The 13,559-nt window shown below is 45.0% G+C and overlaps 2 protein-coding genes across 3 annotated transcripts in view; both read right to left on the bottom strand.

Annotated features, from left to right (window-relative positions):
* LOC310749431 (NAD(P) transhydrogenase, mitochondrial-like) overlaps window positions 1-2,178 on the bottom strand; it is a 76,731-nt gene extending 74,553 nt beyond the window's left edge. The window contains exon 1 of one of the 2 annotated variants that reach the window (XM_083586338.1): window positions 1,829-2,178. The gene's annotated coding sequence lies outside the window, so the exon portion shown is untranslated. The remainder of the gene's footprint in view (window positions 1-1,828) is intronic. The other variant, XM_083586339.1, reaches the window with a different exon arrangement.
* Window positions 2,179-10,448: 8,270 nt separating this feature from the next.
* Window positions 10,449-13,559, bottom strand: part of ATP8B4 (ATPase phospholipid transporting 8B4 (putative)) — a 117,508-nt gene continuing 114,397 nt past the window's right edge. Inside the window, exons 28-29 of the mRNA XM_083586279.1 lie at window positions 11,709-11,839; window positions 10,449-10,906 (exon numbers count right to left, since the gene is read on the bottom strand). Of these exons, the coding sequence (XP_083442405.1) occupies window positions 10,628-10,906; window positions 11,709-11,839 (410 nt within the window). The 3' untranslated portion in view covers window positions 10,449-10,627. The remainder of the gene's footprint in view (window positions 10,907-11,708; window positions 11,840-13,559) is intronic.

Consider the following 13,559-nt stretch of genomic DNA (forward strand, 5'->3'; position numbering starts at 1 on the left):
GTTTTCAGAACAGGAGCAATGACATCAGACTAACTGACAAAAGCCACATCCACAGCATGCATTTAAGGTGCTGATAAGCCACTTTAAACAGTCATGGCTTGCCCTAAAGAATTATGGGAGTTGTAGTTTGTTAAGGGTGCTGAAAGTTGTTAGGAGACACCCCCACCCTACACCCCTCACAGAGCTACAATTTTCAGAGTTCCCTGTGAAGGTAAAGGTAAAGGTAAGTTCAGTCAAAAGGGACTAAGGGGTTAAAACCACTTCTGGCGCAAAGGAACACTGTGACAGAAACCAGAGCGCATGGAAAAACCCTTTACCTTCTCACTGCAGTGGTACTTGTGCTGGTGTGCTTTCAAGAGCCAGTGTGGTATAGTGGTTAAGAGCAGTGGACTCGTAATCTGGTGAACCGGGTTCGATTCCCTGCTCCTCCACATGAAGCTGCTGGGTGACCTTGGGCCAGTCTCTCAGCCCCACTCACCTCACAGAGTGTTTGTTGTGGGGGAGGAAGGGAAAGGAGAATGTTAGCCGCTTTGAGACTCCTTCAGGTAGTGATAAAGTGGGATATCAAATCCAAACTCTTCTTCAAACTGCTAGGTTGGCAGGAGCTGGGACAGAGCAACAGGAACTCATTCCATTGTGGGGATTCAAACTGCCAACATTCGATCAGCAACCCCAACAGGCTCAGTGGTTTAGACCACTGCGCCACCCATGTCTCTCCCTATGAAGAGGAATTGATTGTTAAACCACTCTGGGAATTGTAGCTCCATGAGGGGAGGGGGGAAAGTGATACCCAGATCAGGACCATATTGGAGACACGGTTCCAAACTATATCTCACTCACACAGGCAACTTGCCAATTTTTTTTAATATATATATTTTTAAAAAACGGCAGGTATAGGCACAGATACAAATATTATGTATCGCCTAGTTTGACAACTCATAAAACAAAAAATCCAGGTGGCTTACAAGCAAGTTGTATGTGATAATCGTACAATTGTCCACACCTTATATACAGAGAGAGAATGTGGCCATGGACCTTTTAAGCACCTGAGAAGTATAGAATAATGTTGCCAAGGTGCCTGAAATTCTGCATCGGGAAAGGTTGAATTCTAAAACAGCTGCAAATAAATTTCCTAATTCCTATTAAATTACTATCATACACGTAACCCTAGGGAATTCAATGGGATTTACTCCCAGGTAAGGAGTATAAGATTGCAAGCTCAGATTGTTTCTGTTAATTATGAGGAACACCAAAAAACTAGGCTCGCCTCTCACTAGAAATTCCATTCAGCTGGGTTTTGAAACTTCAAGAGCATTGCCCATTAATGTTCACAACAATAAGGGGTAGGAACTTGCTTTTTCCATAAGAAAGAAAGATGAAATTTCCAGGATGCTGAGCGCACCACACACAAACTACTGAGAGATTGTCTTTCTGCAAGGCACTTCATTGCAAATACCTGCATATTTCAGAGGTGAGCCTTTTCCTGGCATTACAATCAGGTCCCCAAGTCAAATTAAGCCCTGGTTTCACCTGTAATGGCAAGAAGGTTTTCTCCTTTTCAATTTCCCCTAGGTAAGAGGTTTAGTTCAAGGCTGCTTTAGCTTTCCTCCAAAGTGGGGAAGGGATGTTGTGCTGCGTACTTTGAATGAGAGATGACTTTGGCCTTCGTCTCCCCCCTCTGCTGTGGCCTGCTAGCCTCCTGACCGCAAGGGAATGAGCCAAGGGAGAAAATTCCTCTGTACACTTAAGCAAAGGGGTTTGGGGACTGTTAGAGGGACAGCTAAGGTGCATGGCACACAGGCTGAAGAAAAGCTAGCAAGAGACTAACCTGAAATTATTGGGTGTCCTTAGGAGCTGGCTCTGTGCTTGTCCCCCATGGCACACAAAAGGGCAGCCCCGGGGGACTGCCTGTTTAGTGACCTTGCTTGCTGAGGAAGGGAGGGCATCTGTGTGGTCTATAAATAGGGGCCATGTGACCCCAAAGGCACATTCCACTTGGCACTGACGGCATGGAGACTCTCAGAGCAACACACACCAGGAGCATGCTGGAAAGCTGCCCACAGGACTTGTATTTCCAAGTCTCCTTGTCACGACCGGGAAGTACAATCTGGGCAAAGTGGGCAGAACACATGCAGTCAGTGCAGAAGGTCCCAGGTTCAATCCCTGACATCTTCTGATTCCTGCTTTGCAGGGGGTTGGACTAGATATAATAATAATAATTTATTATTTATACCCCGCCCATCTAGCTGAGTTTCCCCAGCCGCTTTGGGCGGCTTCCAATCAAGTGTTAAAACAATACAGCATTAAATGTTAAAAACTTCCCTAAACAGGGCTGCCTTCAGATGTCTTTTAAAGCGAAGATAGCTGCTTATTTCCTTCACATCTGAAGGGAGGGTGTTCCACAGGGCGGGCGCCACTACCAAGAAGGCCCTCTGCCTGGTTCCCTGTAACCTCACTTCTCGCAATGAGGGAACCGCCAGAAGGCCCTTTGTGCTGGATCTCAGTGTCCGGGCTGAACGATAGGGATGGAGACACTCCTTCAGGTATACAGGACCGAGGCCGTTTAGGGCTTTAAAGCTCAGCACCAACACTTTGAATTGTGCTCAGAAATGTACTGGGAGCCAATGCAGATCTCTCAGGACCGGTGTTATGTGGTCCCGGCAGCCGCTCCCAGTCACCAGTCTAGCTGCCGCATTCTGGATTAATTGCAGTTTCCGGGTCACCTTCAAAGGTAGCCTCACGTAGAGTGCATTGCAGTAGTCCAAGCGGGAGATAACTAGAGCATGCACCACTCTGGCAAGACAGTCCGCAGGCAGGTAGGGTCTCAGCTTGCATACCAGATGGAGCTGGTAGACAGCCGCCCTGGACACAGAATTGACCTACGCCTCCATGGACAGCCGTGAGTCCAAAATGAATCCCAGGCTGGCACCTGGTCCTTCAGGGGCACAGTTACCCCATTCAGGACCAGGGAATCCCACCCACCCACCTGCCCCCTGTCCCCCAAAACAGTACTTCTGTCTTGTCAGGATTCAACCTCAATCTGTTAGCCACCATCCATCTTCCAACCACCTCCAGGCCCTCTTGGTCCCTTCCAGCTCTACAATTCTATGATTTTATGATTCTATGAAACCCTGGAGAGCTGTTGCCAGCCAGTGCCAATATTGCTGTGGTAGATGGGCCAATGGTCTCACTCAAGAACACAGGGTGGTGCCTTGTGCTGTGTCTTTGTTTTATTTATATTCTTATAAAATTATTATTATTTTTCACTGCCATGTCATAAAAATATCAAAGTGGTTTACAATGCAATTAAAAAAATAGTATTACCTATGTACTGGTCTCACCACAACACCAATTCTCGCTTAAAATCTCCTGCATCTCTTGATCCCTTATTGCAAACAAACCTCTATTCTGGTGTTTGGAGAAGGAGGAGGATGAACTCTGGCCACCAAAGGAAATTGAAAGGCTGACCTTTGTGGGTAAAAGACAAACACCAGATTTTTTTATTACGTCTTCTAACCTTCTGCCAAAGGGCTTGCTTGCAGGCTTTGCCAAGGACAAATGAATAATCCATTTACTACAACCGCATCCCGAATATAACGCTGTACAAACTCATGGTAGAAATATAATTTTATTTTTATGTGCTTCGAGGATGGAATTTTACAAGATGATTAACTTTATTCTAAAATAATAAATGGATGAAACCAACATTGTTTGTGTATTAAAAGAACATCTGCAACACACTTAGCAAGACTAGACTTTTCCTTATGGTGATTAATGCTCAGATCAAGTATTTCCTATAACAATTGGCCACAGAAATATTAATACAAGCAGCCTGAAGGAGGTAGGTGGGGATGCCTGTCTAATTCTCTTTATTGGAAGGTTTTTCAGTTTAGCCATCTTTATTTCATAGTAGCTAAAGCAAACAAGCAGTAGATAAATTTGGATGCAAAAATGTTAGCTAAAACCCTGTTATGGACCTTCATAAATACATAAGATCCATAATCCCTTTATTAAATGCACATTACAAGCACGGGGACTCTCCTCTGGCAGAAGTGGTTTTAGGGTAGTGTTTGGCCGCTGGTGAATTTTCATGATAATTTTTTTTCAAAGTAAACTGATGCAGAAATGTGGAGAACTAAAAATTGCTTCACGATGTGCAAAGTATTGGAAGACACAAGATTTACCCACCCTGGAAGAGTGGCAGATGAAGGTGATGGGCTATATGGAATTAGCGGAAGTGACTGGCAGAATCCGAGACCTGGGAGAAGAGTTGGTGGAAGAAGACTGGAAGAAATTTAAAGACTATCTTCAGAAACACTGTAAAATTAATGAATGTTAAAAATGATGTTGGATTGAAAATAAGTGGCATTAGCAACAAAGTTAACAAGAGTATGCAAAATTGAACTGAAAATGGATGAAAATATAGAGTTATAATATGTTAAGATATAGAGTTAAGATAAACGAAAGAGGGTAAGGATTTGCTGATTTGATTATTTAAATGGGGATACAAAAAGGGGAGGTGTGAGGAGGCCAAGGAAATAAGATAATGAGTTAGGGTTACAAAAATGGATTTGTTTTTATTCTTCTTTTTCTTATTTTATGTATTTTTCTGTTTCTTTTACTGTATTTCTTTCTTTTTGTATGATCTTTTAAATTTATGTTTTTGTAAAACTCCAATAAAAAATTGCTTCACGGTGGATTCATACATTTGCATGGACAGGCGGAGTCCCCCCAACCCAAGGTGACCTCCGAGCAGAATAATGACTCAAGACAACGTGCTAGGGGATTAAAATTGGCCACAACTTTATTAAGTTTCAGCTGTAGGGAGACCTTGGCTCAGGCATTGGGCGTTTATCCTTCCTGGTCCCCAGACGGGGATCTGGGGGACATCAGGGTTATCCAGAATGTGTGGGGATTGGGCTGGCTCTGGAGAACATATGTTCAAGCAGAGAGCCCGCCCCCATTTCGCCACTGTCGCAGGAGAGAGCAATGACAACTTCTTGGCGTATGGCCAATGCCACCCCTCAAGACCCCTTTAGCGGGGAACCCTGAGATCACCATCACAAGGGGGGCGTGGGTCACCGCTTCATGCCCCCCTCCACTTAGGGAAGATAGACTAAAGGATTCCGCCCAAGGCCTGAAACCACCAAAGTTGTGATGTTTTGCTACGGGGAAGGCAAAACCTGCCAATGCAGGGAAATTCCTTTCTGGCCCTTCAACAGCGACCCTGACGTAGCAGCGCCCGCGTACCTGTGGAGAAGAGGTTAACCTGAAAAAGAAGACATAACTGAGGGAGGGGAGGGTGAGAGAAGCTCTGGAGCCGACTGCCGCTTTGCAGGTAAGATTCACCTTCTGTTGTGTGGGAGGGATGGTCCCTCGCCTTACCTGGCCAATCCCCTGGCAATGCCTCCCCAGGCGGGATTGGGCGATTGGCTAAGGTAGGCAGAGACCTCCAGGTATCCAGCCTGGGGAGGGCGGAGCCAGCCCATAATACCAGGAGCCGCACTGGGATCCGGGGGCTGCGCGCAACCACGCAAAGGCGCCCCCCATTTGATGTGGGGAGCAGTCATTATATTTACATAAGAGACTATAATAAAATACAGTGGTACCTTGGGTTACATACGCTTCAGGTTACATACGCTTCAAGTTACAGACTCCGCTAACCCAGAAATAGTGCTACAGGTTAAGAACTTTGCTTCAGGATGAGAACAGAAATTGTGCTCCAGCGGCGCTGCAGCAGCAGGAGGTCCCATTAGCTAAAGTGGTGCTTCAGGTTAAGAACAGTTTCAGGTTAAGTACGGACCTCCGGAATGAATTAAGTACTTAACCCGAGGTACCAGTGTATAGTGATCAAAATGTATCTTAATATGGTGAAACCTTTCCAGGTACATTCAAAACATCAGTGAACAAAAGGCTAAAGAACAAAAAGCATTTGCGATGCTCTTCTTGAAGTTGTGGTTATTTTGTCTCTGGGATGTTCAGCAATGCAATTATTGGTTGGCTTTCCTTGCATCGTGGGATTTAATTGCGTAAGTAGTAACACGCTGTACCGCCAGCCTGCATAGAGTGTCCTCAACAGGTTTCAACCTGGCAACTTGCATCCTTTTAACTCGCTTTGATGAGTTGACTGTGAAGTCGTTTATGAATCTCGCCCAGGTTCCAGCTGAACACTTTCACAACATTTATTCCGTAATGTAACATGGATGCTAGCCCAGGGGTCAGCAAACTTTTTCAGCAGGGGACCAGTCCACTGTCCCTCAGACCTTGTGGGGGGCCGGACTATATTTTGAAAAACTATATGAACCAATTCCTATGCCCCACAAATAACCCAGAGATGCATTTTAAATAAAAGCACGCATTCTACTCATGTAAAAAACCAGACAATGGGGTCTCTCTCAGCCCTACCTAGAGATGTCTGGATGGAAGCTGGGACTTATCACAATGCAGAACAGATGCTCTACCATTGAGCTACGACTCTTCCCCAAGAAGAGAGAATCATACAATCAAGTTGGAAGGGACCCTGATGATCATCTAGTCCAGCCCCCTGCAATGCAGGAATATGCAGCTGTCCCATATGGGGATCAAACCTTCAACCTTGGTATTATCAGCACCATGCTCTAGCCAACTGTGCTATCCAGTGAAACACGCCTTCCTTGCCTTGTTAAATGAATCTTTAACAACTCTCGGCTTTCCCAAACTACAGAGATGGTGCACACTCAAAACCATTAATATAATTGTTCACAGAAGAAGAATTTGACCAATTTCATGATATCGGAAGGACAATCATAATGCACGAAAGAAATCAGTTACAGACATGCACTGCAGCAATTCCCCTAGGGAGGGAAGAAACATAACTAAAACAACACAATAAATACAAATGGAATAAAAAAAAAAGAAATTCATATGGAGGAAGGCTATCAAAAGGCTTGGCGAAATAAAAAGAAAGATGTGGGGTTGCCTGGTTCTGAAAAGGCCACAACGTTGGTGCCAGGCAAATCCTTCTGGGGAGAGTGTTCCACAAATGAGGTGCCACCACTGAGAAGGTCATGGTCTCTGTCACCACCTGTGTGTCTTAGCTGGCAGTAGCAGCTGGAGGAGGGTCTCCAAAGGGTCTTCAGATGGGCTGATATGGAGGCAAGTGAGCCTTCAAGTTCTTCAGGACCAAGCCACATAGGGCTTTTAAGGTAAGCTTGGGCAGTTCAAATTGTTCCCTGATCAGTCTTTCAGGAGTTATTTATCTGGCAAGATTATTTGCACGTCTTTAAATATGGAAAACAGAAGTGCTGGAGCCTAAAGTTTAGCCAGACTTCAAAGGTCCAGGAGGATCTTTGGCTATAATCTACATGGGATAAGATCACAAATGCTTCAGTTAATTTCAACTCCCCGTTGGCAGATAAATAGCATCCTCCTGTCTTCTTGATGTTTGAATTTAGAGAGGGGCTTAGCACCAATCCGTATAGAATGGCAAACTAGGCAGGGATGATTGGCTGTTTGATAATCTTCGGAAGTTAAAATGGAAAATGGTCCTCTTAGAAGTTTTGAAATGGAGTAAAAATCCCCATAAGGAGCTTGGGAGAAAAAACATTGTCAGGAAGCTTGTAAAAGATGTCCACACAACATAATCTTGTGAAAGTGCCAGTTATGTTGTTTTAAGTGATAACTAGTAAACTTAGAAAATATAAGCACAGACGCCTAATAAGCTGGCAAAAACGTATAGGACAAGTACAAACACCTGCTGGAAACGTAGTATAAACACCGACAACTGGGAAACACTTGCATGCGAGCGCTCCAATTGTCATAGGCTTTGAAGATGCTCAAACTCAGGACGAAAGGGAGAAACGTGCTAAGAAGAAAGCACATTTGGCAACCTTCACCCGGAAACCTATGTCCCCACTGTGGAAAGATGTGTGGATCCAGAATTGGCCTCCACAAGTCTCTTACAGACTCACTGCTAAAACCCTTTTTGTGGAAGACAATCTTACTCAGCCATGAGTGATTGCCAAAGAAGAAAGAAGAGGAATGGAAAACGATGCCTTCTTACCTGTGGCTCTCCAGATGTTGTTAGACTCTAGCTGGTGTTTCCTATTTGACCTCATCAGAGGAAAAGGTAAAGGGACCCCTGAACATTAGGTCCAGTCGTGGCCGACTCTGGGGTTGCGGCACTCATCTCGCTTTATTGGCCGAGGGAGCCGGCGTACAGCTTCCAGATCATGTGGCCAGCATGACTAAGCCGCTTCTGGCGAACCAGAGCAGCGCACAGAAACACCGTTTACCTTCCTGCCGGAGCGGTACCTATTTATCTACTTGCACTTTGACGTGCTTTTGAACTGCTAGGTTGGGAGGAGCAGGGACCGAGCAACGGGAGCTCACCCCTTCGCGGGGATTCGAACCATTGACCTTCTGATCGGCAAGCCCTAGGCTCTGTGGTTTAACCCACAGCGCCACCCGCGTCCCTTTTTAGAGCAGTTAGAGAGCCATTAAATCAGTGGTTCCCTGGGGGCACTAGGATTACCTTGGGGGGGTGCTAAAAGGCAGGGGGTGGAATGGGCCATGGGATGTGTAACAGACTATCAGGACTTTGAGAAGCTGGCATCACTGGGTCATGTTCATCAACTGTGTAATATTTAAGTGGATGCTCAATAAATGTGCAATTAATTATTGAAATTTTATTTTATCTTCCTTAGTGGGTCACGCAAACCATGATTCTGAACAATGTTTTTTATAGGGTAGGGAAGGGGGCACTGGAGACAAAGAAGAACACCAAAAGAAACATACATAGATTGCTTGTATATTTAAAATAATTTATTTGTAGAAAATATTGAGTATATACATGACTGCAGTAGAAATATAACAACATATACAAATTCTTCATAGATAAATGTGTTTAGAACAGAGTCAAAGCATGAGCATTTTTTGAACTGTGGAAAGGCAGCATACAAATAAAATTATGTATATTTATGTCTGTAGAAGAGCCCGGGTTCAATCCCACTGTTCTCCAGATTTAAGTGCCAGGTAGCAGGCTCAGAAAGTAAAACCTTTCTTCGGAGAACTGCTGTCACTCAGAACAGACATCACTAGGCTAGATGGAAAAATAGAGGCTGACCAGGCATAATGCAGCTTCCCGAATTTCCTAAAGGCAGTAAATTCTGCCTGTTTCAGTGGAGACAAATCGGATATAATAATAATAATAATAATAATAATAATAATAATAATAATAATAATAATATATTATACCGTGCTCAATTGGCTGGGTTTCCCCAGCCACTCTGGCCAGCTCCCAACACAATATTAAAAACACGATAAAACATCAAACGTTAAAAACTTCCCTAAACAGGGTTGCCTTCAGAAGTCTTCTAGAAGTCATGTAGTTGTTTATTTCCTTGACATCTGATGGGAGGGCGTTCCACAGGGTGGGTGCCACTACCAAGATGGCCCTCTGCCTGGTTCCCTGTAACCTCACTTCTCGCAATGAGGGAACCGCCAGAAGGCCCTCGGAGCTGGACCTCAGTGTCTGGGCTGAACGATGGGGGTGGAGACGATCCTTCAGGTATACTGGACCAAGGCCATTTAGGGCTTTAAAGGTCAGCACCAACACTTTGAATTGTGCTCAGAAATGTACAGGGAGCCAATGTAGGTCTTTCGGTACCTGTGATATATGGTCTTGGTGGCCACTCCCAGTGACCAGTCTAGCTGCCGCATTCTGGATTAGTTGTAGTTTCCGGGTCACCTTCAAAGGTAGCCCCACGTAGAGAGCATTGCAGTAGTCCAAGCGAGAGATAACTAGAACTTGCACCACTCTGGCAAGACAGTCTGCGGGCAGATAGGGTCTCAGCCTGCATACCAGATGGAGCTGGTAGACAGCCGCCCTGGACACAGTACTGACCTGGCCTCCATGGACCGCTGTGAGTCCAAAATGACTCCCAGGCTGCACACCTGGTCCTTTAGGGGCACAGTTACCCCATTCAGGACCAGGGAGTCCTCCACATCTGCTCACCCCCTGTCCCCCAAAAACAGTACCTCTGTATTGTCAGGATTAAACCTCAATTTGTTAGCCGCCATCCATCCTCCAACCGCCTCCAGACACTCACACAGGACATTCACTGCCTTCAATCAGTGGTGTAGCTTGTTTGTGGGATTACAGTCAAGGGTCAGAGACAGAAGGTTGTTTTAAAGCAAGTTGAATGTGGTACAGATAAGCAGATGCTACAGCGGAAGAAGGAAAATGTATGTGCATCTTGTGGTGGAATAGATTTGGCAGGTTTTTGAAGCATAATGAAAACTTGCAATATCTAGTAATCAGAAGTAATAGGAATATGGGTGTAGATCCCCATATACCTCTCTCATATCCCCACCAACCTTCTGGAAAAAACCACACCAAAGTATTAGGTCAGTAGCACACCGCCTTCCTTGCCAGCAGAAGGTCCCAACTTCAAATGGGATGCTGGTGCTGAGCCTCTTGGGCTTGCTGATCAGAAGGTCAGTGGTTCGAATCCCCGTGACGGAGTGAGCTCCTGTTGTTCTGTCCCAGCTCCTGTCGATCTAGCCGTTTGAAAGCACGCCAATGCAAGTAGATAAATAGAGTGTAAATATTCTATGCAACAATAGCACACTCTTTTGTTCCACATACTCAATGATTTATAGTCTTGGAGGTCTTTCTCAGCTGAATTTCACACTCCGATGTTCTCTTCCGCAAGTTCTCAATCCAGCTATTCTGCATCGTTTTTCCTATCCCAAATACTGAATGTATATTATTGACACGCATATTCTTTCCAGATGTTATAAGTTCCCCAAAGCCTTCTTGGTGAGAAAAGGCGTAAGCCGATCTCCGCGAGCTAGCTCTGTGCGTTTGGTGAATCTGGATCGGTAAGGGGCTCTGTTTCTTCTGAGCCCTGTTCAAAACCTGTACCTTTAGGAAGGACGGGGGGAAACAGTTTACATTGATATGGAAAATAATCTTCCTTTTGTAAACACTGGCTAGTTTTCAGATCTGAATTATATTGGCAAATCCTTGACAGATCAGTTTCCAGTGAAAAGGCCGGCACCCTGTTGTTTGAGGGAAGGCCTAGGAAGCACAACTTCTGATTTCGGCCACACCTTTGCCAAACCACAATCCCTAAATTTAAATGCATGTTGTTGCCGCTACTGCAAGGATTCCTTTCCCCAAATACACTGCTTTCACAACACTTTTGAAATGCGAAAGGATATTTTTATTAAAGCCGTTGGCGTATTCTCTGCAGCATTTTCACCACTCTGTTATATATGTTCTGTATGCTCCAAAATAATACGCAATAGAGGACCTGGTGCACACATAAAATCACCACTGTAATATAATCAGGGTTCTCAAAACTATTTTAGGAACATCCCCAGACTGACATTAAAGGGAGAGCTTGGACGTGCATAAAGTGGGAACCACTCCATGCTGGAAAATACGTCCACCACACTGTTGATATGAAAGCAATCTTCTCTTGGGCACCAAACTCAAAAGGGGCAAGTTCTCCCCGTTTGAAGCAAAAGGGACTGGGCATCTATGATGTCACAAAGCACTTTTCCTAATCTTCCTGGAAAAGTTTTTCTGGTTAAAAATGGTTTGGGACTTAAAAAAAAAAAGTACTATGTGATTATTTAATGCAACATCTGCCAACTTGAACCCAAAAGGTGTACATAAAAGGGACTGGAATTGCTTTAAATGTTTCACTGCTGTGGCATACCTGATCACTCAATGTTGGGTTCAAATCCACCTTCAGAAAACGAAACGCTATCACAGGCGCAACGGAAGCCACAGTGGTCAAGAGAATGATGAGCCAAACGTTTATCTGCGCCAAGGAGTTCCAAGCGTTTCCTGCATCAGTACAGAAGAAAGAAATATTTTGGTAGGAATACCAGTTGGGTGGTGATACCTTGCAGTTGTGGGACAATGGGACATGCTAAGCAATCTTTAATTCCTTAGGTTAACACATGATTCTAATTCTGAAGTGCTTAGATTACACGAGCTATACAAAAATGCAGAGAGAGAGAGAGAGAGAGAGAGAGAGAGAGAGAGAGAGAGAGAATAAAAGAACATGTTTTGGCAACATCTAAAGATGTGACATCATACAAAATACCACACATATTCCAGAGGATAATATAGATTTAGAGTTGGCACTGAGAAATATGTAGGACAGGGAAAATGATGTACACTCTGCTCATCAGCTTGCTTGCAATTACTCACTGCCAGTTCCATTTCTGTAGGAACGGGCAGATTTTCTCTGTGTTTCTTTTAAAACTTATGAAGACACATAGAAGAGGGCTACAAAATTATATTGGGGTGGTGGTGGTGTTTTTGCCAGTTTACCTCTCAAAGCTTCCTCCAAGGAATCCTGGGAATTTATGGTGCGGATATTACCGGGCTTAGAATTGTCTCTTAAATTCTCTCTTAAGAGGTCTATCTCACAGAAATAAATTCCCTGAGTGGTTTAAGAGTCAATCCCTCTTCAAAGGGAACTCTGGGGTTTTTTTTTTGACTTAATAACAACTCTTAGTACCCTGAAGTAACTACGATTCTGGGATTCTTTGAGGGAAGCCATAACTGTTTAAAATGATAAAATACAGTCATACCTTGGATCCTGAACGCCTTGGTACTCGGACATTTCAGCTTCTGAAAGCCGCAAACCTGGAAGTGAGTGTTCCAGTTTGCAAACGTTCTTTGAAACCCAAACATCCGACGGGGCTTCTGATTGGCTGCAGGAGCTTCCTGCAGTCAATCAGAAGCCACACTTTGGTTTCCAAATGTTTTGGAAGTCGAACGGACTTCCGGAATGGATTCCGTTTGACTTCCAAGGTACGACTGTATTGCTTTAAATGCAAAGGGCAGGTGTGGCCACTGGGACTCTGGCAGAGGTGCCAACTTGAATTAAATATTGTAATATAACACGCGACGCGGGTGGCGCTGTGGGTTAAACCACAGAGCCTAGGACTTGCCGATCAGAAATTTGGCGGTTTGAATCCCCACGACGGGGTGAGCTCCCGTTGCTCGGTCCCTGCTCCTGCCAACCTAGCAGTTCAAAAGCACGTGAAAGTGCAAGTAGATAAATAGGTATTGCTCCGGCGGGAAGGTAAACGGCGTTTCTGTGCGCTGCTCTGGTTCGCGAGAAGCGGCTTAGTCATGCTGGCCACATGATCTGGAAGCTGTATGTCGGCTCCCTCGGCCAATAAAGTGAGATGAGAGCCGCAACTCCAGAGTCGGTCACGAATGGACCTAATGGTCAGGGGTCCCTTTACCTTTACACATACACCATTTGAATGGGAATGGCCAACAACTTGGGGGGGCCTGGCCCCCTCAAATATTTTATTGTGGCTGCCGAAGCGTCCACAGCCCCTAGGAGTTGGCTCCTATAGATTCTGGCATTGCATTCCCTGGCACTGCACTCACCTCTGGGTCCACCTTTGCTTCTGTTGCCCCTCACTTCCCCATCTCTCTTGCCCTGCCTCACCTTGGCTTTGGCCCTCCCGCACCCCCGTTTGACAGAACTGGGTACGCCATCCAACAGTAACCTCTCTTTACCATGGTTTCAGCGCACAAT

This window comes from Podarcis filfolensis (genome assembly GCF_964270895.1).
Source record: "Podarcis filfolensis genome assembly, chromosome: 14".
Classification (NCBI taxonomy): domain Eukaryota; kingdom Metazoa; phylum Chordata; class Lepidosauria; order Squamata; family Lacertidae; genus Podarcis; species Podarcis filfolensis.